The 25,582-nt window shown below is 48.6% G+C and overlaps 1 protein-coding gene across 1 annotated transcript in view; it reads left to right on the forward strand.

Annotated features, from left to right (window-relative positions):
- The window catches only part of DNAH8 (dynein axonemal heavy chain 8), a 521,770-nt gene that overhangs the window by 195,814 nt on the left and 300,374 nt on the right, over positions 1 to 25,582 (forward strand). The window contains exons 25-27 of the mRNA XM_088445337.1: positions 705 to 897; positions 7,302 to 7,498; positions 24,075 to 24,201. Coding sequence (XP_088301463.1) covers positions 705 to 897; positions 7,302 to 7,498; positions 24,075 to 24,201 — 517 coding nt within the window. The remainder of the gene's footprint in view (positions 1 to 704; positions 898 to 7,301; positions 7,499 to 24,074; positions 24,202 to 25,582) is intronic.

Here is a 25,582-nt window from a genome sequence, read left to right on the forward strand (position 1 = left end):
AAGCATCCGAGGGTGGCTGCAGTACAACTATAAACATTATCAGTTACAATCATGGCTTTCTATATAAATACAGTACATGTTTGCATGGAGGGCCTGATTAATTACATCTCTCAATTGCGATTATGCACGCAGACAGGCGATTGTTGCGTACAGCGCATGCGTCGCAGTATGCGTGCACAAAGGCATCACTGCGATTGCAGAGACCATGCAGACCCATCACAAAGTGATTGACAGGAAGTGAGCATTTGGGGGTGTTGACAGGGGGGGGGTGATCGCCGAAACGCAGGTGTGTCAGTGCGTTTGAATGGCGTTACAGGAGCGTGCATAAATTAGCCACTGCGATGGCCTACGCAGTCTGAGCTCTCACTGCGTATAGGAAGGTTAGCAGTCAGGTCTGACCTTGTGTAATTGTACGCGAGGCTCCGATGTTACTTGATGGTACTGATGTTTTCGCAGACTTGCAAAGAATTATGGATGTGAGAAAGGGGAAGTGATCGTCTTTATGTTGGTCTGTGCAAACATTAGCATACAGTATTTTCGCAGGGGGCTTGCGTGTGTAATCACAGCTCAATCGCAATTGCGATCTTTAGTGAATCAGGCCCTTAGTTTGTACAATGATGGTAACATCATTCTATTGCTATGCCTCATGAGGTTTCTCCGAACTTTATAGATGTTTGCCTGATAAATATATCTTTGTTCTTCAGGTAATGATACCAAGCTTGGATGACATACAACAGGCTATAGACCGTGTGACACAGTTGATACTTGAAGTAAATCGAGGTATTGCTCGGTGGGGACAGCAAAAGATGAACCGGACAGTTGTTGCCCAAGACCATACTTCCACAAACACTTCTATCTCACCCAGTTTACCCGCAAGACAACAAAGAACACAAGGAAGTATGTAGTAGTCACAGTTACTCCTCTTTTTTCACTAAACTTAAATGTGTTTGCACTGCAGTTTTATTAGTGGCAATGTTAATATAATTTAGTATTACAAAGTAACAGAGACATATGTAATAAGCTGCGTTTTGCTGGTCCTGGCATGATTTCAGGGAGATAGCCGTTAGATTTACAACAGCAATTCGTTTTAAAGCAAAAACAGTGTGGTTTTGATTTGAAAAGAATTGCTGCCTAAAATCTAGTGTCTATCTTACCAAAATCATGCTGAGACCAGCAAATCACGGGGCCTATTACATATGGGCCTATGTGGCTCATTCAGAAATGTACACAAGTCTGTTTTGTGGATGGATCTTGTGAGTTTTCACACAGTGCGTGTTCCATAGCCAAGCATATGCAACTTTGAGTCGAGTCGTTCACAGTGGGTGTAGCTGGGAGGCAGCTAGGCATTTGCATATAGGATAAATGTGTTGTGGGCGTGTAGGCAGAGCCGCTGGCTATTCAACGATCTCTAGCACTAAGTATAGGGCTAGTTAAAATCCGATCTGATAGTGATGATGGCTACTGTCACAAGTGAATGATTAGGGGCAGCGCGACTGCATAGATTTGGCCAACTCGGACTAGTGATGGAAATCTGCATTTATTTCTAAACACACAATTCAGCTGCAGCCGATGTGCCAGCAACTCTGAATTAGCCCCTCTGTGTACTTAAGTTCACCTAGCATCTACTTTTGCAGGTATACTGTATGTAATCCTATCCTGTCCGATTTCTAAGCTTTCTTTAGATATTCTCTAACAGACTAGGGAATCCATTTATCATTATTTCAGATTGCCCCATGCATATTAAGTATCTGAGTTGCATTGGCAGATACAATACTACTTGAGCAAATAAGTATTGCTCTTGTGCAGGGACAGTTGCTCAGGAAAGCCTTTATAATTATTAGCTGGGGAGCCTTACTGTGACCCGCCAGTATTACTGCGCACTGCTGAGGACGCAGAGCCAGACAGATCCGAATGCATACTTCTTAGCAACCAGGACCTCCTTCCATAGGAAGGAGCGGGGCTCTGGGAAACAACACCACCTGTGGACGGCATAGGTTCCCGCAGATGAATGAAGGTCCCCATGCTGCAGGGTTAGTAAGCATTACCATTGTGATGAATACCTCCCGTGTCGGGATTTTCCAAAAGTGGAAATTACTATTTTCACTTACAGTACCTTAACTGATGATGAATATGCTCCTTTATCTTAATGGCTCCTTATTCTTTTCTGGGCGTTGTTAATGAAGCCAGGCGTATATAGTTCTTTTTCAGTGTAGACCGGTGGAATGTTATTTTACAAATAATAGTAGCATGGATATAGTCTGATGTTGCCTCATTGGTGTTCATTGCAATAAAGGTTGTGCAAATGGTGCTTATTACTTTATGTGGTGATGAAAAGTGAAACACTATATTAATAGATACTATTATTTTTAGGAATTTCTAAGGTAATGCTGAGTGCACTCTCACCCCACAGTTTTCCTTTGTTTGTTTCTGCGTCTCACCTCATATTTATAGGTTCCTAGCTTTTATATTTATTTTGTGAAAAACTACAAAAAATTTCAAGTGTTTTCTAGAATGTCATAAAAATTCACCCACACGGAAAAAAAACTTTTTTGTCCTATGACCTACCTCATAAAGAAAAATAATAGGTAGATTAATTATTATTTCTTCTTCACAGTCCATAGGGGACACAGGCAGAGACCATGGGTATAGGGTGGAGCAGGAGGAGTCCGGGCACCAACTACTTAAACTTCTTCTCACAGCAGCCCCGGCTCCTGCCCCCCTATACTCCACTCCCAGCCTCAGGCAGGCCAGTTCAGTTTGGTGCCCTGCAGGAGCAAGGAACATGTTAGAGACTGCTCTGCAGTCTCAGCTACTTTTCTTTCAATTTTATTTATTATACTATTTTTATTTATGGGTGAGCAGCGCTAGACATCCTATAGGATGTCAGCCCGCACTGCCACTTCACCAACCCCCTGCGCTGGCGGCCGCAGCACTGGCGAGCGGGTCAGTGACCTTGGCCGTTTCCACAGCACACTCCGGGGACCCGCAGCCGCAGGCGGACGCCAGCGCAGGGAGCATGGACAGTGCTCAAAAGGTAAGAGCTGCAGCGGATGTTACCTCCGGTGTGGGAGACCACCAGCAGTGCTGACAGCGGTCGCGGAGTCCGTCTGGTGCCTCCGCTAGACCACCAGAGCACAGGCAATGGGGCATTTCATTAGAGGCAGCCATTGCCCTGGTTCAGCTAGGGGGAGGTAGGCTCACCCCATTCAGCCCCTCCCCCGCTCCCTTGGCGTACTACCTCACTGCGATAGCCATGCCACAAGGATTCTCCCCTCTTTCTTTCCCTCCCAACAGCCATTTTATCCTGTGCCTGCTTCAGTTAGTCTTTGGAGAGCAGTAAAGGGCTTCTGTCTCCCTGTATACTTATTCCTCTGAGATCTGGTTCTACACTTAAGCTCCTTTCTACCGACTGGGGTTTGGATTTTAGAGCATTAACTGCCCATTAATACAGCATTAAATGTTTCTGTGTGTAATATATTTGTTTTGTAATTTTCTTCTGAAAATCCCTTGTCTGTAAATCCCTGCTTATTGTGGGGTGAGGTCACATTCATTGCACTCCCCCTGTTATTGCACACAGTAGTTTACCTAACTGGTGTGTGGGGACTGCCCTGGATTGCAGTACAAGTTTTTCCAAAGCACCAAGGGATTGGGGTGCTGCAATGTTGTGTTACTGCAGGATTTGTACCTCTGTACTTTTGCCTCACACTCCGTACCACGATACTATTCCGCAGTTTCACAGCCAGAGTGTCAGTCAGCCAAGACTTCCACCTGGAACCAGCCTGGACTTCCTCTCTTATAAGTAAGGTTGCAGTTGGCTAAGGGCTAGTGCACATCTTCTGCAGTGTCAGAGTGTGTCCGTCACACAGACTGGCAACCCCAGGCCCGATCCACCTACTAGTATACCTACTGGGGCCTAGCTGGGTCCTTATAGCATTCTGCCTTAGGAGCCATGGATGTAGCCCTTCTCGCTTTAAGCGCCTTTGTCTGCATCTTTCCAGCAGAGGCTGGATAGGACTGCACTTCAGGCGCTAGATGTTGCCTCGTCCTTGTCCGGTATTAACAGCTTACTGGGACATTATGTCTAAAGTTTCAGACGAGACATTCGTCTATCCCACACCGCAGCTAGATGTAACCATCCGGTTTAACGGGATAAGAGCTCTTCTTTGCTTCAAAGATGCCAAAGGCTACGGCCACTCCAACCTGAATACACCTGATATTGTCTGATCTCGGAAACTAAGCAGGGTCATGCCTGGTTGGCACTTGAACCGCCTGGGAATACCAGGTGCTGTAGGCTTCAGACCACTAAAGCTAGCGCTTCGGATCATCAGTGAAATTCATCCTAAACCGTAGCCTTTCAGGAAAAGCCTCAGATCCTATTTGTTCCATAGGCATTCCTGTCCGGACAAGGCGGAATTATTGGGGGGCTCTATTCACACCCTGCTGGCCTGTAGAATGCGTGTCCCAGTTCCCCTTAAAGAGGCAAGGACTTTTCTGCCAGTCTATTCTTTGTTCACCTGGAAATCCTCAAAGGCTTTTTGGTGCATTCACATGGAGTCTATTCATTTTCTGGCACTGGCCAAAATTTCAGGGACGCCTATTTGCAGTTTCCTATCTGGCACAGTTACTAGGGTTTCCTCTGACTTGCGGGCCGAGAGGAGCATTTTCATTTTCAGACATTGCCACTTGGTCTTTCCAGGGCTCCTTGATTTTTAACGAAAGTCATGGTAAATAATTTCCGCCGCAGGGGCATCAGGTTTCTACCTTTTCTAAACAACATTTTGATCGTTGTCCGGTTTCCGGATGTTCTCAAGGAACACATCAGTTTCTCAATAGGTCTCCTCCAGTCCCATGGAAAGCTCAACAATGGAATGTATTCCACCTGGGCCTTCCTCTTGTGGTCCAGTTGTCCCGCTTAGACAGGGCCACCCCTTTGTGATTCTGCACGGGGTACAACCTTCCAGGGTCAGTGAACAACTTCCGCGAGCAGGGGGCTGATTAATTTTGTGGATCTCCGAACAATCTTCTGAGCTTTCTGCCTAACTCGGCTGCTCCTACAGCATGGTCCGGTCCAGGTTCAATCCGATAATGTGACTGCCATTGCCTTCAACCCAGTCACAAATCATTGAAGAAGGTGAGACTCGAATTCTCATCCAGGCAGTGTGTCGACTTCCGGCTCTGTCGATAGTCTTCCCGAGAGTCCGGGATGGGACGAGAGCTTCCTCGGCCACCTGGGCATCCACCCAGACGATTAGGGACTTCATCCAGATGCCTTTCGGTTCCTAGTTCTTCGCTGGTGGTGTTCACACATTGCCTTGATGGGATCTTGGCACAAACACAGACTTCCGATGTACTGCTACTGTACCAGGGTTCTGGGAGCCCTTCGGGTGGACGTCTTGCTGAAATCCTGGTTGCCCCTATGGGCCTTGGTGAGTTTGGCACGCAGATCTTCTATCAATACTGTGCTGTATTTTCCTTCTGACTGGATCTTCTATGCGTCTATCCGGATCTGGCCCGTCTTGTTGCTCTTAACTCCTCAGTCTTGAGCACTACAAGGTTCTCCAGGTCGGTCGTTCATACTATGCTGTATGCCCGTAAGTTCTCCTGAGCAAGACTTTGTCACTGCTTTGGAGGATTTCCTTCGCTTGGTGTTCTGACTGGAATTTTTTTCCTGGAGTGTTACCTCTCTTGGGTCCTTTCTCTTCTGCAGCTGGGGCTGGATTTTTCCCTCCACCTTTCTTCTTGGAAGTTGCAGGTTTCCACACTTGCTGTCTTCTTCAGAGACAGATTGCTCTGATGTCTGATGTACGAACTTTCCTTCCAGGTGTTTTCCTCGGACGGTGTTGTTTCTCGGCTCCTTGGCCTTTGTCTTTGGTGCTTCGAGCTCTTCAGTTATCACCCTTGGGCTCTGCTGACATTCTTTGGCTTACGTGGATGTCCGATTTTTTGCTGGCTATGCTGTCTGCACGACAAGCGTTTCTCTGGGGTGCGTTGTCCTGTCCCTCCCCTTTGCGGGTTTTTCACTTGGACCAGGCTGTTCTTTGTATTTGTTTAAGCTACCTTCCTAAGGTAGTCTCTCGGTTTCTTATCACCAAGGACTGTTTGATCCCTGTGTTTCAGGGACTTGTTTTTCTATGGAGGAGTCTTCTGTGGATTGTGCCGGCCCTCAGGATTTTTGCAGTTAGGACTCAGGTTTTCCGTGGGATGGAACCCCTTTTTTGTCCTCTACGAATTTCGTAAACGAGACTGTCCGGTTTCCACACGGGACTTAGCCAGTTGGCTCCGTTTCATTTTCCATCACGCTTCAGCGATGGCGATCCTTTGTGTTCTATCTTTACAGTCGGATCTTTTCACCAGATTGGTGATTACTTCTTGGGTGGCTCGCCAGAGGTGCCTCGGCTGAGCAGCTTTGTAGAGAGATCCTATGGTCCTCCACCCATACTTTCGTCCGGTTCATTTGACACCTTCGCTGCTGCAAACGCGGCTTTTGGCCGAAGGTGTCCTCAGTGCAGTTCCTCGCATAATGGGATAGCTTTGGGACGTCCCATGGTCTCTGCCTCTGTCCCCTATGGACTATGAAGAAGAAAAAAGGACTTATGGTTAAGTCCTTCTCTTTGAACTCCATAGGGGACACAGACCGCCCACCCTGATGCACCGAGCTGGCAGGGTTTGTTACTCTGTTTCCAATACTCCTTTAGCGTTCCGGGGTTTTGGACCAGTATGTGTAAGTCGGTTTTCCTTCTCCTCTACCTCGCTCTTGCCTTGGTCTTGCTAACTTAACTGGCCTGCCTGAGTCTGGGGGAAGGGTATGGGGGGAGGAGCCGAGGCTGCTTGGAGAAGAAGTTTAACTAGTTGGTGCCCGTACTCCTTTTGCTCCACCCTATACCCATGGTCTCTGCCTATGTCCCCTTTATAGTTCGAAGAAAGGGACTAAACATAGCAAGACACAAGTCCTCTTTTTTTTGTGCTTAGTTCACATCAGAAATGACGAAAAGTCTGACTAAAGCTGTATTATCACCTAGGTAAAGATTTTACTAAAGTGTCCCCCTCCTTAAGTAGAAACACACAGGATGCTACACGTTGCTCTTTCAGCCCTGGGAGAAAGTAATGTAAATTGGGAAGTACTACAGAACTGGCAGGGCCCCAGATTTTAGCAGCCCCAGGGATCTGGCTAACACTGACGGACACTATAGTAGAGCTCTTTTACGCCATTGGTAGTGCTGTTTTAAGCAATGCGTAACTTTGAATTAGTAGAATTCTGACGCTATTTATATATGCCTAATTACCATTTGTTTGCTTTATAGAAATGATGCAGGAGGTGTATACACAGAAGGAGCTTCGGCATTTTTATAGAAAAGTTTTAGAAAACAAAGAGGTCTCAAAGCTGGTCTCAGTACTCTCTTCCTTTGTGAACTCACTCCGACGAACCTCCAGCGATACATTAGAGAACTTTCAGAAATATAAAGCCCTTTGGACAGAGGATAGAGAATCTAAAGTATCGGTAAATCCTTTGTGATTCTTTACATAGAATCCACTGTCATTTTCCTTTTTCATAGACCTCAAAATTGATTCATTCTACTGTACGTTATCTTTGCATAGTCAGTGTCATTCGTCTGCCTTTTATGATAGTCTTGCACTATAGAATTTCATCAGACGAAAATTAGCAAAAAAATAAATTAAAAAAGAAGCTGATTGAAGCTGAGGTGTGAGCCCAGAGGAAGGGACACCGGGCCAGATATTCCCTAACTGAGATCTTTTAAGGTGCACAAATTGTCTATCTTTATGTTTGTTTTTACCTCCAAGGTTTATTTCATTTTAATAGTATGTTTTTTTACACACTTTGGGGCCCATTTATAAATGATCACATACTCAATGCAATCTGGGCGCGATACTAGCGACCATGATCTTAATGAAGTATGCGATAATAGTGCCTGAATGTATAAAATAGCACCCGCAGGGACAGGGGCTTTATTGGGACTCCTGCACATGCGCAGTTTATAGACCACACATGTGCGGCAGTCATTGCCTAAGGAGGGTTAAAAATTACCCTCTTCCGGTAATTTTTGCAAAGTGTAGCCCATAGATTACAGCAGTACAACGCCATCTTCAGATGGCGTTAGCTGCAGGGACCAAACTCCGAAATGCTTTCCATTCCAGAGATAGGTATTTCCAACAGCAACACATTCCCCATAGAAACCTATGGGGGTTGCGGCTGCTATCGGAAATGAAGGAACTGAAGCAGACATCTCTGATTTCTACTTCAGGGTCCATAGGGGGTCCACAGGGTTGACCTTGGGGTATAGCTGGATCTGGATCCACGGGCACCACGCAGTTAAAGCTTTGCTGCTCCCAGGATGCACTTGAGTCCGTCCTCCTCTATACCCCGCCCCCGACCACAGGCACCTCAGTTTTAGTCGGGTCACCCTGTCGCAGTGGGGCTGCAGGAGCAGCCCCTAAGCTTTAATTTAAAAGAGAAATTTTTTTCTACTTTTTTTACACTTTTAGAGCGGCAGCATCAGACTGTCCTTTAGGACGTCCAAGCTGCCGCTTCTTCTCCCCGCTGGCGCGGCGACGCCAGTACAGCTCTGGGGATCGCGGCGGGACCCCAGAGCCTGTACTAGCCGGGCTCTGGGGACTCCCTTGACTGCTGCCGGACGTGACGGGGATCAGGTAAGCCGCGGGTCGCCGCATGCGGCGGCCCGCGGATACTTTATATGCAGTCAGAAGCCTCCTGTCTCTGGGGACAGACCGGAGGCGCTAGCGGCGGCGGCGGGCTCCCCCTCTATAGAGGAATACCCCGCGTGTCCGCTAGACCACCAGGGTAACAGGCTGGTAGCGGGACCGGCAACCCGGGGGTTAATTGCTAGCCAGGGGAGGCAGCCTTCCCTGTCTAGCGGCTCCTCCCCTCAGCTCAGCGCGCCTTTCAACTAGCAGTCTGGCGTCGCTGAGCTGCTCTTATCTCTCGGCCACTCCTCCTCTGAGGTCTCCGGCGGCCATCTTCACTGGCAGGCATCGCAGACTCCCATGCGGTATCAAGTGGACCGGTCCCCTTGTGTACCTCTCCCCTGCTAAAGGATAGTGTACACAGCGCTATAGCCCTCCCAGACACTGAATCTGGGCGGTTGATTGTAGCAGAAGGTGCAGTGAGTACTAACTTTTCTGCATTGTATGTGACTATTGCTAGTGCTGCCTGTCTGTGACTTATTCTCCTTGCTGTCAGCTTATAACTATCCCTTTCCTTCTCCTACGGCCCGCAGGTGTGTGGGGGAAGGGCGTTTTTCTGAGATCCTCACATATATAAATCACGTATTTGTGGGGTCAGTTACATACTGTTGTGTGCTACACAGTACCATATCTGGGCTGTTGTGTCGCATACTGGTGAGTGCGCGGGTGTTAAAAACCGTAATTCCTCTGGTGATACGTATTTCTTGTGTATTTACGGTATCATGTCTGATGAGGAGACTGAGCGCTCTGTGGCTCCTTTGCTATTTTCCTGCAGACGCAGTGCTGCTGGAGTTGATGGGGAGGACTTATCTCAGGATGGTCTGTGCGGGGGGTGCCAGCTGGTACCGGGCCCCTCCAACCCCCCTGTGTCACAGGACCCTCCTTGGGCGATGTTTTCACAGGTGCTAGCGTCTATTGCAGACCGGTTATCAGTCCCATCAGCGGTCCCTTCTAGGGCGTTGCCTCAGCCCACCATCCCCCATTCCCCGGGTGTTCCGCAAATATTGCGGTCTCCCCCCGGGGCCCAGACTGTGGGTCCTTACTCGGGACTGCCTGTGTATGTGCAGTCTCCCCCAGTGACGTGTCAGTCTGTAGTGCCTTTGCAGAGTTTTGCTCCGACGGCTCCCCGCCTTGGGTGGATGTTCTCTCCAGCTCCGTACAGAGTCTGGCGGCTTCATCCTCGGCGTTTCAGTCGATGTTGCAAAGTGATGTGCCACCAAGGGCGTCTAAACGTCCGGTTGTGAGTTCACTAGCTGCGCAGTTGTCGGACTCGGAAGTGTCCTCAGATGATGGAGAAATCCATGAGGACTCTGACTCTGATGCCATGGGGCAGGAGGTGGAAGCTAAGTCCTCCATTAATGTTCCAGCCTTAGTTAGGGCGGTGCGGGCTATCCTACATGTTGAGGATGATGCGCCGGCTCCTAGGTCGAAGTTTCCTAATTTTAAAAAGGCCAAGGTGACTTCAACTGTGTTCCCCCTGTCTGATCAATTAACGGATCATATGGCGGCGGCCTGGCAATTACCCAGTAAGAGGTTCCATCCACAGAAGAGGTTGGCGGCGAACTATCCTTTTCCTGAAGCTCATTGCAGGAAATGGGAGACTCCGCCGGCGGTGGATTCCCACGTCACCCGCTTGATCAAAAGCGCGACGCTGCCATTGCCGTCTATCTCCTCTTTGAAGGATCCCACGGACAGGAAGGTGGAGACTTGTTTAAAGTCCATTTATTCTCTTTCCGGGGCGGTGGCTCGCCCGTCCATGGCTATCTCCTGGGTGGCTAAAGCCATTGAGGCCTGGGCCAATGCCTTGGAGGATACCTTTCCTGATGAGGCTCCGGATATCCAGAGAGCGTTAGTGGGACAGATGCGGGATGCAGCTTCCTATATCGGAGAAGCGTCTTTGGATGCCAGCCTGCTCACTTCTAGGGTGTCGGCTGCAGCGGTGTCTGCTCGGCGCTCCCTGTGGCTGAGATCCTGGGGGGCTGATGCAGATTCAAAAAAGGGTCTGGAGGCCTTGCCTTTTAATGGTGATTTACTATTTGGTCCGGATTTGGACAAAATAGTGGATACTTTGGCTAAGTGAGAAGCTCTGCCTTTCGGTCCTTTCGGGTTCAGGGTAAGGCCAAGGGCCAGTCCTTCCCGAGACATTCGGCGATCAAGGCCGCACCCAAGCCCAAGAAGCAGGCATGGAGTGCTCGGCGCCCTTCTTCCAAGCAGGAGGATAAGCCTGCTGCCTGATAGGACGGGCCTCTCTCTGGGGGACCCCAGAGTGGGAGGCTGACTTCTCCAATTCGCCCAGTGTTGGCACAATACCACCACGGATGCCTGGGTTCGAGAAGTAGTCTCTCAGGGGTACGCCCTGTCTTTTCGGTTCAGGCCGCCCCACCAGGTTTTCTGCACGAGTCCTTCTCTGGACAAGACCAAAGCTGGCCAGATTCAGGTAGCTATAGAATCCTTGCTACAAGCAGGGGTCATTGTTCCCGTTCCGCAGTCTCAGCGCGGGATGGGGTACTATTCTACTCTGTTTCTGGTACAGAAACCCAATGGTTCTCATCGCCCTATCCTGAATTTGAAGTCTCTGAACAGATACCTCAGAGTTCCCAAGTTCAGGATGGAAACGTTACGTTCCATCATTCTGGCGGTGGAACACGGGGATTATATGGTCTCCCTCGATATCCAGGATGCCTATCTCCATGTGCCCATAGCACCGGCACATCAGCGGTATCTGAGGTTTGCTATCCTGAACCATCACTACCAATTTCGGGCGTTGCCTTTCGGCCTTTCCACGGCTCCGAGGGTGTTCACCAAGGTGATGGCAGTTATGGCTGCCCACCTTCGGGGTCAGGGTCTACGTCTGTTGCCGTACCTGGACGATCTTCTGCTGCTGGCGAGCTCCCCGGAGGTGCTTCTTCGACATCTCCACCTGACCATTGCTTGTCTTCAAGCACACGGGTGGTTGATAAATTGGAAGAAGTTCTCCCTGATTCCATCACAGCGGATGGTTCATTTGGGAGCCCTGCTGGATTCTCGTCAGCAACGGATTTTCCTGACTCCGGAGAAGGTCTCCTCCCTGCAGCTGCGGATACACAGTTGCCTGAGCAGTTGCTGCCTGTCGGTCCATTCGGCTATGAGAGTTCTGGGGTCCATGGTGTCGACATTTGCCCAGTTCCATTCCCGGCCCCTGCAGGGGCTGATTCTATCGGAATGGAACGGGTTACCTCACCGGATCCACTCTCAGATGCTGGTGTTGTCCCCGGAGGTTCGGCAGTCTTTGGCTTGGTGGCTTCAGACAGCGCATCTGGTTGAGGGGCGCTCCTTTTGGATCCCGGACTGGGTCCTGCTCACGACGGATGCCAGTCTCCGGGGTTGGGGGGCAGTGACCGGCTCATTATCGCTTCAGGGTCGTTGGTCCGCGGAAGAAGCTCTTCTCCCCATCAACATCCTGGAACTGCGGGCGGTATACAGGGCCCTGCAGTCGTCCGGCCCCGCTCTTCACGGAAGGGCGGTTCAGGTGCAGTCCGACAACGCCACCACGGTGGCGTACATCAACCACCAAGGGGGAACTCGCAGTCGGGCAGCAATGTCGGAGGTGTCTCTCATTCTTGCTTGGGCGGAGTGTCACATTCCAGCGATCTCGGCAGTCTTCATTCCCGGAGTCCTCAATTGGGAGGCGGACTTCCTCAGCCGTCAAGATGTGCATCCCGGAGAATGGTTGCTTCACCCAGAGGTGTTTCAGCTACTCGTGGACAGGTGGGGGCTGCCGGAGCTGGACTTGATGGCCTCCCGTCACAATCACAAGTTGCCCGTTTACGGGTCAAGGACAAGAGACGCAGGCGCCTGTCTGGTAGACACACTGTCGGTGAAATGGACGTTTCACCTGGCGTATCTGTTTCCTCCGATATCCCTGCTTCCTCGGGTTCTGCGGAAATTCAAGCAGGACGGCGGCACGCTCGTGCTGGTAGCTCTGGCGTGGCACAGACGTCCTTGGTACTCCGATCTGAGGTGCCTCTCCATCGACGCTCCGTACCTTCTCCCTCAGCGTCGGGACCTGTTGTCTCAAGGGCCCTGCCTTTACCCGGATCTGGGTCGGTTGTCTTTGACGGCGTGGCTCTTGAGACAGCCGTCTTGAGGTCTAGGGGTTTCTCCAGTTCGGTCATTGGTACCATGCTTAGGGCACGCAAGCCTGCTTCCGCGCGGATTTACCACAGGGTGTGGCGCACTTATTTTCAGTGGTGTGAATCCAGAAACTATGATCCGCAGGTGTTCCGGGTTTCCAGAATCTTGGAGTTTCTTCAATCGGGTTTGGACCTCGGCTTACGCCTGGCCTCTCTGAAGGTTCATGTGTCTGCTTTGTCCGTGTGGTTTCAGCGACGGATTGCTACACTGCCAGATGTTCACACCTTTTTCCAAGGTGTTCTCAGGATCCAGCCTCCCTTCGTGCCTCTGGTGGCTCCTTGGGACTTGGCGGTGGTACTGCGGGTCTTGCAGGGTCCTCCTTTTGAGCCGCTTGAGTCGGTGGAGCTCAAGTGGCTGATGTTTAAGACCATTTTTCTCCTGGCAATTGCTTCTGCCAGGAGGGTGTCAGAATTGGGGGCGCTTTCCTGTCGCCCTCCTTTTCTGATTTTTTACCAGGACAGGGCGGTGCTCCGCACGCGTCCTGAGTTTTTGCCCAAAGTGGTCTCAAAGTTCCACATTAATCAGGAACTTGTTGTGCCAGCTTTTCAGTCACTTGATCTTTCTGCTGGTGAGGCTTCCTTAGATGTAGTCCGGGCACTTAGAATCTATGTGGACCGGACTGCTTCGGTTAGGAAGTCGGATTCTTTGTTTGTCCTCTTCGGTTTTCACAAGAGGGGTTGGCCTGCCAACAAGCAAACGTTAGCCCGTTGGCTTCGTTCCGTTATTTGTGAGGCTTATGCACAGGAGCGTTTACCTGTGCCTGCCTCTGTTAAGGCTCATTCCACTCGTTCTGTGGGTCCCTCTTGGGCTGCTAGACGTGGCGCCTCCGCTGTTCAGCTGTGTAAGGCGGCCACTTGGTCTTCAATTCAGACGTTTTTGAGGTTCTATGCATTCTATGCATTGTCAGGATGCATCCTTTGGGCGCCGGGTACTCCTTTCAGCACAGGAGCGTCCCCGCCCTTAGTTGAACTGCTTTGGGACATCCCCATGGTCAACCCTGTGGACCCCCTATGGACCCTGAAGTAGAAAACAAGAGATATGGTAAGAACTTATCTTTGTTATCTCTGTTTCTACGAAGTCCATAGGGTCCACAGGGCGCCCGCCCTGACGCACCTGGCTTCAAATGGGCTGTGTGGCTGGTCACCGGTTTTCCTTCTCCCATTTCTGTGAGTATGGTTTCTTGTGTGTTCCAGTCTTCCTTCTCTCTGTTTAGTCTCCTCCTCCGGCCTTAGCTGCTTACCAACTGAGGTGCCTGTGGTCGGGGGCGGGGTATAGAGGAGGACGGACCCAAGTGCATCCTGGGAGCAGCAAAGCTTTAACTGCGTGGTGCCAGTGGATCCAGATCCAGCTATACCCCAAGGTCAACCCTGTGGACCCTATGGACTTCGTAGAAACAGAGATAACAAAGGTAAGTTCTTACCATATCTCTTGTTATCTGCTGCAATTCCTCCATAATACTATCAGGGGAAACTTAATATATGCGGGTATCCGCCATATACTGGTGTTTACGAGTAATATTTCACAATTATTTAATGATATATAGGCTCCATTGTGACTTGCTCATTCTTATGAATAACAGTGTGCTTCCAACAACTGTAGCATGTCCAATCAGGAGTAAACATAATGCATAGATATGGAAATTACGATAAGGGAATATTTAGAACCTGTATAACAAGCTGCTATCAGGGTGTCACGCTAGTGTTTGTGTCAGGTTTACCGTTGTGGAATCCCCTACTGAGGGGTTGTGATCTTGGATTTGGAAGAATTCAGGGTGAAAGGCCTGGATATCAGAACTCCTCATCCACAGATCTTGGACGTTGACGAGACCTGGTTAATGGTGCGGAGTCTAACCTGCAGGGAAGTGTTCACCAGTGACCCCTCCGAGCGGGATATGGGTTTAGCTGCACCCTGCAGGCAGGTCGCGGATCTTTGACCAGGTGTCCAAGATCCATGGGAATAGAGACTCAAGATATCAATGGCCCAGGGAGAGTGCCTAACAAAGGCACTGTTACACAAGGAGTTTCACCAGAGGATGGTACTTGAGGAGTACTCCAGGAATAGCGTACTGACGCACTTTTGCACAACTGGGTTGCACATGAAAGGTACTTTGGATTTGACACTGGAAGTGGCACTTGAGAAATGCACTGAGAGTAACGTGCTAACGCACTTTTGCACCGCGGAGTGGCACTCGAGGAAGACACAGGTAATGGCGTGCGGACGCACTTTTGCACCATGGGATGGCACTCGAGGGATACACAGGGAGTGGCGTGCTGACGCACTTTGGCACCACGGGATGGCACTCGAGGGATACACAGGGAGTGGCATGCTGACTTACTTTTGCACCACGGGATGGCACTCGAGGGATTCACAGGGAGTGGCGTGCTGACCGACTTTTGCATCACGGGGTGGCACTTGAGGAATTCACAGGTAAAGGCGTGCGGATGCACTTTTGCACCACAGGATGGCACTTGAGGGATACACAGGAAGTGGCATGCTGACGCACTCTTGCACCATGGAATGGCACATATATCGTACACAGGCAGAGATGTAATAGCACTGTCGCTGGAAGTGAAGCACTCAGGCAAAGATGTTAGTCGCACTGCTGCTCCGGAAGACACTAGTAATTTTACACACAGGCAGGGAAGTTGGTCGCACGGTTGCTCGAGGAAACACTGGAAAACGAGTAAAACCAAGTGAACCTGGAACAAGACTCTACTAGCACACTAGGAGTGACAATTGTAGATCAGGCAACTTCCTGGAGTCTGGAGCCAGATATATGCCCAGGGGTAGCAGATGATTGGAGCATAGCGTCACATGACCTAGACCTTGCTACCGTTGGTTGCGATACTGTCACATGAGAGGAACTGTCATGGTGGCGCCCATGATGGGAACTCCGATCCCCGACACAAACAGCCGACCATGGAAGTCCGCAAGCACATAAGGCAGAATGCTCAGCACCTTGCCCATCACTGCAACAGACGTCTGATCGCATGAGAAGTTAGAGGAAGCCATCGCGGAAGGGAAGAGATGGCTGATCCTAGGCTGAACCCTGACAGTTTTTTTGTAGAACCAGAGTCGGGTAGATGTCTGTGTAAGAAGTTGGAGGTGTGTAAGCAATGCTGGCAGACCTGAGGAGACCTCTTGACATGTGAGTAGATGCTTCCCTGACCGGGAATCGAACCCGGGTCACGGCAGAGAGATGCCGGATCTTACCCACTAGACCACCAGGAACGTCGGTGTTGATGATGGTATGATCCTATAGATGGTAAGCTTGCGAGCAGGGCCTTCCTACCTATATATCTGTCCGTTATTACCCAGTTTTGTTCAATTAATGTTTACAATTGTAAAGCGCAACGAAATATGCTGCGCTATATAAGAAACTGTTATTAAATAAATTGTATGTAGCAGAGAAGAGTGTAGCAGTAGATTAACCAGGCTGAACTGGGTTGTTACTTAATAATTAGAATAATAACACTCTTCTTACTTGGTTCTGTAGTCCAGGACACTTGACTTTCAGATCTTGGCAGAACGATTTACCAGGTTTGGACTGGGTTTTCTCTATAGTCTTGGAGCACTCCAAAGATAACAGGACCTGACACAGACCGAACACCGGAATGGATGGTAGCTGTGGAATAATCAGGAACCGAACCAGGGAAGCAAGTACGGCCGATATTACCTGAGCAGACAGGTGAATGCTTGGCACAGGTGTTGAATATAATCAATACACTGGAGTAGGCTGAAAATACCTGTGCAACTTGAGATGCTTATTACACAGGAGCGGAATAGCAGAGAAGGTTAGTGCAGCAAATACAGTCAGAACTGCACAAGCAGGATAACAAACAAATGTAATCGGAGCACATTTGAGCTTCACTCAGGCCTGAGCTAGGCATTGTACTGAGAGCCAGAAGCTGGAATCTATACTCTGGGGTTAGCCAGGATTGGATGAGCAGCGTCAGATGTTCCCAGCAGACTCAGGCTGGCCAGATCGATCAGGTGATCGGGGCAGCAGTACTCCGAGGCTGGCTGGATGTGAGCTGCGGCCTAGCAGGCTGGAAACAATGAAGACTGCGTCTCACAGGTACGACAGTGGACTCGTGAATTGAGCTCAGGGAGCAAACCGGCTAACCACAGGAGTGGTGAGTGACCCAGCGGCACGAGTAACAAGCCCGGGTTGTGACACGGGGTAAGAGGGTTATTATGAATGCATTGCAGACTGACAGGGGGTCCCGCCAGCTTCAATGATTCCAGACATCTGTCAGTGACTAAAAGGCAGTTCAAGGGTGGGATCACTGTTGGTGGTGGGACCCTTGTCAGAGAGATCTTTGGGGTCACTGGGGTTTTGTTGATCTGGGTCCGTAACCCTAGGACTGGCTTCTGTATTAGGAGGGTTGTTAAAGCTACAGTAGGCGGCTTGATGAAGCTCCTCATGCAGGTTTTTAGTAGTGTGGATGAGAGGCAGAATGTGGAGCAGACTGGTGAGCCACAACCACCTTCCAGTCTGAATTACTGAAACAACTGGAACAGTCTACTAGTGGATAACTGATAGAAACAGGAAGCAGCTAGCACAGACTGGCCTGACGACCGAGTCACAACAAGGAAAAGTCTGGAACAGATGAAGGCACACCGAGCCAGAAAGCAGGTCTCAAAAGTTGTTCTGGCAGTGAGTGCACTACCAGAACTTGTTTCTGATAGGCTGATCAGATGAGTTGATAGTGGAACCTGGTTGGCAGTTAGTCAGGTGATCATTGCCAAGATGGCGGTGCCCATGCTATGCCAACTGGAGATGACTCCGGAAGGGCGCCAACTGCTCTTCTGGTTGGCAGACCTAGAACTCAGAGATGTCGCCGGCAGCAAGCAGCTGCACAGATGGCTGAGAGGCAGCAACACTAGGTCAGATAACAGGGTCTTGGGCCCCGATGTGTGACAAGATCAATGGCAGCGGCAGAACCATATTAAGATGGAGTCACGGGAGTTTTGTGCCCCATGTCTCCCTCCTTCATGGGTCCTTTGTCTGGACCACCTCTACTTCCTGCTCTCTTGTTGCCCATCCCCAGGCAATTTGCATTTATTTTTGTCATAAAGTATGTTATTTTCTACTATTAATACACAATAAAAATTCTAAGAACAATACAGAGAGTATCAGTAACTGCTATACAATACGACAGTTGTAGTGACGGATATATAATACAAATAGCATCAGTGACGACCATGGAATGCAGGTTATATTAGTTACCGGCGTATAATACAAAAGTACTTGTCACCACCATATAAATACATAGAGCAAAAGTGACTACAATACAGTATAGGGAACATCAGTGACCACAATACAATATTGAGAGCATGAGTGATTGCCATACAATACAGAGAGCATCAGCAACCTCCATACAATAAAAGAGTAATTTTGACTACAATATAATATAGAGAGCATCAGTGACTACTATTCAATACAGAGAGAATCAGTGACTGCCATATAATACAGAAAACTTCAATGATCACCACATAATAAAGAGAGCATCAGTGACCACCATACAATACAGAAAGCATCAGTGACCACCATAAATTACAGAGAGTATAAATTACCAATACAATACAGAGAGTATCAGTGATTGCCATATATCAAATGTAGTTGTGACTGCCATAGCATCAGTCTTACATTCCTTCCTTTCATAATCAATCTCACTGAAAAAAAACACTTTATCTTAATTAACCCAATTAAAGCATTACCCCTAGTTCTTAATAATACTTTCCATAATCTGTACCCATTCCTTCTATACCCTGACTTACCTTTTTGTGATCTCACCTGTTCCTATTCTTGCAACTACACAACATTCAGGAAGTAGCCCTGCAGCCAGGCAAGTCAGGCCCTGCAGACTGTAAGAAGGAGGAGGGGCTATCAGATGGGATTCAGAGGTCATGCAGTATTATGCTGCAGTGCACATCCATTGGGAGGTGATTACTATATGCAACAGACTGGCCTCCCTTTCCTGATCAGCCCAGCATTCTCCGGTTTAATACAAGGAAATACTCTATCCCATTTGGGATTGCGGATCTGGCTCCACCTCCCTGTCCCCTCCTCCCACAACCCCCCTCTAGCTGCACCCCTGCTAACTGGAGTTTTTATAGTTAGCTTAATATGTAAAATATGCCCTATTAATAGTTTCTGTGGTTCTTCAGCTGTCTGTAATGGGGGAGGTAATACTGTTTAGCAGAGCTGCAGTAAAATGCTATAAGTGAACAATGTGTTTACCTCAATGTTCACACAAGGCCATCGTTTATATCTGTGAGATTCCGAATCCGGACACAAGGGTGTGGTTGTGGCAAGTTCTGGGTATGGCTGTGTCATAGTGGATGTACCTCTGTTGCCCTTTTCTCCTAATCACTCTTGGTTTTTTGCATGCCCTATAGGCATATGACTTTGTACATGGTTCCCAACTTCCCAAGAGTCGGGTCAAAAATTCCCGACCATGGGACGTCACCTCAAACCGGGTCTGCCTCATCTAACTCTGGACGGGTATAATTATAGTACTCTTTTGTAAGGTGGGAACCAAAGCACATTGGGCCTGATTCACTACGGATCGCAATTCTGCTTATAGGCACGCAACTGCATTGCTAATATCAGCGGTGTTATTTAAATGTTTGCATTCGCATTGCAATCGCAGCCTCACATAAGGACGCCCACTTCCCCTCACATCCATATACTTTGACAACATTGCGAAACAATCGATAACATCGGACTCATACGAACAGTTAAGGCAGCTCAGACCTCACTCAGGAATTGCTTACTTCTGCGCACGCTATGAGATCTCAGGCAGCATCTGGTTTTGCAGTGGCTAATTTATGCACGCCCATTCAACGATGTTGAAACGCACTGGCACGCCTGCGTTCGCCTGACCACCCCTTTGTCACCACCCACAAACGGCATTACCTGTCAATCACTGTCATGGGTCTAAGTATCCTCTGCGAACGCAGTTCTGAATGCAGCTCCTGGCTTGCGCACGCGCACTACGATGCATACGCATACACAGGCAAATTAATGGACCTATTGCATGCGTATAAGCAACTGCGTTCCTTGCTGAATCAGACCCATTGTTTGTAGCTGAAAATGCTATGACCAAGCACTGCCTTTATACAAATTTCACCTCTTGTTCATTTCAACTTTAACATTTATTCTCCCAAAATATATCTATTGTAATCAGTAACCAGTCCACAATTTGCTTATTTTGTACCAGGCACTTTCTAGTCATTGCATGAGCCGTCCAATAAGACCAGGAGAAATGTATTCTGTAGTCTGCCTAGTGCACAGGTTCTCAATGTCAGTTCTCAGAACCCCAAACTGCATGTTTTCCAGGTCTACTCACAGAATCACAACTTGAATAATTAGTTCAACCTGTGAATCTATAAAAATGTGTCAGTGAGTAATGAGTACACCTGTGCAGCTGCTTGGTGACCTGGAAACATGTTCTGTGTGGGATCCTGAGGACCGAGTTTGAGAACCACTGGCCTAGAGCAGTGTTTCTCACACACAGAGGAGTAGCTAGGTGCCATGGTGCCTGGAGCAAGGGTATGTTTCCGCGCCCCCCATCCCTTGTACTGAATTGGGGGCGTGGCCAACATGTGGGGGGATGTTACATTTGAAAGTAAAAAAAATATTTTAAAATCCTAAGTTGGTCACAGAGGGCCTGATTCAGCAAGGATCTCAATTGCACAGCTGCACGCAGGCAGCTTTGCAATTGCGATCCTTGCAATAATGCAAATGCAGCAGGAGATGTTTACTCTGCCTGGTCGGCATGCGAGCCCTGAAGACTGCGTACGTCCATGCAGTCCCTGGGCTGGCCACTCCTGGAAAACGGGGCGGACACACCCTGTTTCCGGGAACTGTAGCCGACCCTGCCCCTGCACCACCCCTTAAATTCCTCTACCTGTCAATCAGGCAAAGGCATTCAAGGGTCTGCATGCTGCCTTTACTCCTACTTTACACACACACACGAGAAGAAGCAGCGTTCACTTTAGTTCACGTTTATAGTTCACACATTTTTATTTTATATAGTATATGCATTTTTTTTCCTATAGTATATGCATTTTTTTTCCTATAGTACAGGGCTCGACAAAACCCGTGGGCCAGGTCGCCATGGCGACCAGATTTGGCTGCCTGGCGACCAGGTTTTCAGCAACCCCTGGGTCCTGTAATGCAGACCGCGAGCACGGTCCACACTACAGAGTACCAAACATACAGCCGTCAGCGCCGGCTGTATGTTTGTTATAGCAGCCGATGAGAGTCTGTCAGACTCTCATTGGCTGCTGCGTCGTTCACGGAGTGAGCCGGCTGGAGCTCACTCATGAGCTCCACCTTCCGGCTCACCCCGCAGCAGGTTGGGAGAGACGTCACGTCATGACGTCTTGGCGGTCGTCGGTAGGAGCGGGGATCAGGTAAGTTGCGTTTTTTTTTTTTAAGGGGCACTGCACAGGGGGGATGGCCGTTACTGCATAGGTGGGGGCGGCCGCTACTGTGGGGGCACTGCATAGGTGGGGGTGGCCGCTGCTGGGGATACTATGGGGGGGCTACTACTAGGGAAAATGCATAGTGGGGTCTACTCCTGGGGTCACTGCATAGGGGGGACTACTACTGAGGGCAATGCATAGGGGGGGGCACTTCTGGGGGCACTGATTAAAGAGGCTCTACATAAGGGAATCACTACTGGAGGCACTGCAGAGGGGGGATTACTACTGGGGGCACTGCAGAGGGGATTATTACTGAGGGCACTGCAGAGAGGGGATTATTACTGGGGGCACTGCAGAGGGGGGATTACTACTGGGGGCACTGCAGAGGGGATTATTACTGGGGGCACTGCAGAGGGGGGATTACTACTGGGGGCACTGCAGAGGGGATTATTACTGGGGGCACTGCAGAGGGGGGATTATTACTGGGGGCACTGCAGAGGGGGGATTACTACTGGGGGCACTGCAGAGGGGGGATTTGCTACTGGGGCACCCCGTTAGTGGTGTGGCCATGGGGGTTGGTTGTCGGGGGCGTAGGTGCTCAGTAATGCTTCCCGGGGGGAAGGGGGGTCTGGCTCCTACACTTTCATCCTGGCTCCTAAGTTTTAGAAAAATTTGTCAAGCCCTGCTATAGTATATGCATTTTTTATATAGTACATGCATTTTTTTATATAGTAAATGCATTTTTATGAATGTCAGTGGCAGTGCCTCCCCTCCCCCTCCCATCACTGATTGTAGCAGGTTCCCATCCCATCCCTTACATTTATTATTGCACACTGATATATAATCAATAAGACACTGGCTGATGGGTGCAATAATAAATATAAGGGATGGAGACCTGCTACACTCAAAGGGTGGGGGGGGGGGCACTGCCACTGACTTTCCTCCCCGCTCACTGACCACCCCTATAAATTATATAGTTAGTACATATACTGTATTAGCTTGCCTAAAGCTATAAGACAGAACACACTTTTTTTTTTTCCCCGGTGAGGTGCAGCACGTCCCGGGCGGCTCCTCCCTCCACACTCCAGTCTGACTCTCTGCCTGCCTGACGTTATACGCACGTGCGTGTGACATCACAATGTCACACGCACAACTCTGGTGTGGGGTGCACAGCAGGGGCGGATTGGGGTGGAAAACCAGCCAGGGAAATTTCTGGAAACAGCCATAACGGGGGTGGGTCTGTTGAGGGGGCGGGGTCTATGGGGGAGGGCAGGATACTCCTTTTTAGGGCCTGGAAGGGCTTTTGCAAGTCACTGAGGGAAGCAGCGCCAGCAACAGAAATTTTGGTGAATGTTCCTTTTTTTGGGGGGGCCAGTCAGGTTGAAAGTCTGTTCTTACCTATATGGTGGTTTATCTGCAACAGGGAACCTCTGAAGAATTTGAGCCTCACTGGGCAGCGTCTTCAGCCGGTATTCAATATTCATGTAGGAGATCACATTTGGAAGATGCCTGTTTACGTAGAAATATAACCCATGTCATCATCAAAACCAGATAATATATAGTAATAGAAGTTTTTGTGCAGGGCAAAATGTAAATTTCCGTGATCAAACAATTTCTGTGTATCTCCAGGCCCCCTGTGTTACTCCAGACCCTCCAATGTCTCCATCCCCAGGCCCCCCTGTGGTTCTCCAGGTTCCATGTCTCTCCATCTCCAGGCCTCCATGTCTCTAGAACTCCAGGCCTCCTTGTCTCTCCACTGGAGTCTGGGCCGGGCCGCGGAGGGGCTGGAGGCGGAGCCATCAATGGTGACTGACAGGCTACGCAAAGGACTGTGGGGTAGCTGCTGTGGCTGGGCATGCGCAGCAGCTCCCCCCCTGTGCGACTGCTGGATAGTGTGCAGAGCTGCCCGATCGGACCTGAGCTCCGATCGCGGCAGCAGCTGTGGGGCTACCAGCCGTGGATGAGTGGAGGGCTGCCGCCGGCCGCACAGTGAGGATGCCCACTGACAGCTGCATGTGGGCTGTAGGTGCCGCGCCGCGCCAGAGTCAGGCTGCTGTGTGCCCACTTTACTTTTAGGCGCCTGGAGCTTGCGCTCCACTGGAGCCGCCCTCCCTACGCCCCTGCCCACACAGGTTACATTTTCCAGGTTACCCAGCAGGTGTCCAGGTGTATTCATTACTCACTGACACATTTTCAAAGAGTCACAGGTGATGTAAGTATGATTCTGTGAGGAGACATGGAAAACAGGCACTGTTTGGGTTCCTGAGGACTGAGTTTGAGAACCTGTGGCCTAGAGTAATAATCTATGGAAAAACTGTCCTACACCACATAAGATTCTCATTTTATTTTACATAAATTGTAAATGATAGAAAGGAGCAATTGTACATATTTTGTTTTTAACAAGTCTGAGATAGTTTATTGATGTGCAGTAGTTTGGTGCTGAAAAAAGTGGGGTATGGATTTTGATTGAGAGAGAAGGGGCTCAATTTACTAACCCACACTTTGTCACAGTCACTGATGATCAGTGGTTTTGTCCGATAGTTTTAAAACGGCAACAGAAATAAATGAACCGTTCACAGACATATCGCTGGTACACACTGGCCGACGCACACGATATACTGTATCGGGCCGTTCAATTAAACAGCTGATATGTCGGCCAGTGTGTACCCAGCATTACTCTGCACACCTTTCAGGGAGTATTGTCTGTGTGTTATATAAATTTTAATATTTACATTTTGCAGCAATTTTTGTCTGAGGACCCCTCTCTTAGCGAGATCAAAAGAGACATTTTACATTATGATACACTCGAACAAGAGATACAAGGATTACAACCATCATTACTTCTAGGATCCATTGAACTAAACACAGGCAAGTTATCTTCAACCACAGAAATGTCATCTATAAGTAAAGCTTATATTTATCAATGACACTGTATAATAAATATATACACTGTATATACATACTGTATACTGTGTTTGCACATGTATGTGCTGTAACTGCAAATGTAGCAATAGCTAAATGAAGCACTGACATGGGAACACCTGCATAATACAAAAGTACCTTTCAGTGAGTCACTGATTAAGCTTAGGGCCTGATTCAGAGCCGGACGCTATTTGCGCTCCCGCTTTCAGAAAATAGGGGTGGCTATTCAAATGAACCGTTCACTCTTTGCGGTCTGTTCACCCCTCTATGTCTGAACGAGCGAACAAAACTTGCGGTCGTTTTTTGAAAAAATACGCCCCCTGGCCGCTTGCATCCTACGTCATGTCCGCTATTTATTAGATTAATCGAGTACATCGACCAGGGTATGAACTGCTCGCTATTGTTGTGGTTGGTTTTTGCTACCACAATTTTGCGAGCAGTTCTGGCTATAAAATAACCCAGTGACGTGGTCAATGACGCTGCTGTATTAATTATGCACACCCTTAAAACGCCCGTTTTGACCTTTAAGCACGCCGGCGTTCGGATCTCCACTCCCCGTTTTCAAGCACCTTCCCTTGTTACCACCCACATACGCCTCATTCTGTCACTCAAAATAGCAGGTATTCGCTATTTAGCGAACAAACGATTTTCGGCCGCACTGACTGGTTTGCGCATGCGTATTACGATCCGTACGCATGCGCAGTTGGGCAAACATCGCTCAGAGCGAACGAGCGGCCGCTTACGAGCGGCTCTGAATCAGGCCCTTAATGTCTGCTATATTATGCAAGATGCTTTACTTTATCTTATCTGTATCAGATGCAGTCAGTCAAACATAGGGGAAAGAGTATTTCATTTAAATTAATTAAATAAGTCTTTATATTTTTATTGTTACTTTTTAGTCAGTTTATTTAACTTTACTTTAGTAAATTTAATATATTATTATCGCTTATTTTTTTGCCTCCACAAGTGTTCCGCAGCGCCTTCTAAAATATATAAACAAATAAGGGACCAGTGACTTACAGTACACTACAATACTAATCAGGACAAGGACATCGATAATATACAGTGAATCCAGAAAGTATTCACAACGCTTCACTTTTTCCACATTTTGTTATGTTACAGCCTTATTCCAAAATGGAATAAATTAATTTTGTCCTCAAAATTCTACACACAATACCCCATAATGACAATCTGTAAAAAGATTTTTTACGATTTTTGCAAATTTTTTTTTTTTTTTAAATCTTTTTATTGAACAGCAATAGAACAATTATACATTGCATAATCCAAGAGTTAAATAAAATAAAATTATCTGATAAAAAACTAGTCT

This window comes from Taudactylus pleione, unplaced genomic scaffold (assembly GCF_031769625.1).
Source record: "Taudactylus pleione unplaced genomic scaffold, aTauple2 ptg000378l, whole genome shotgun sequence".
Lineage (NCBI taxonomy): Eukaryota > Metazoa > Chordata > Amphibia > Anura > Myobatrachidae > Taudactylus > Taudactylus pleione.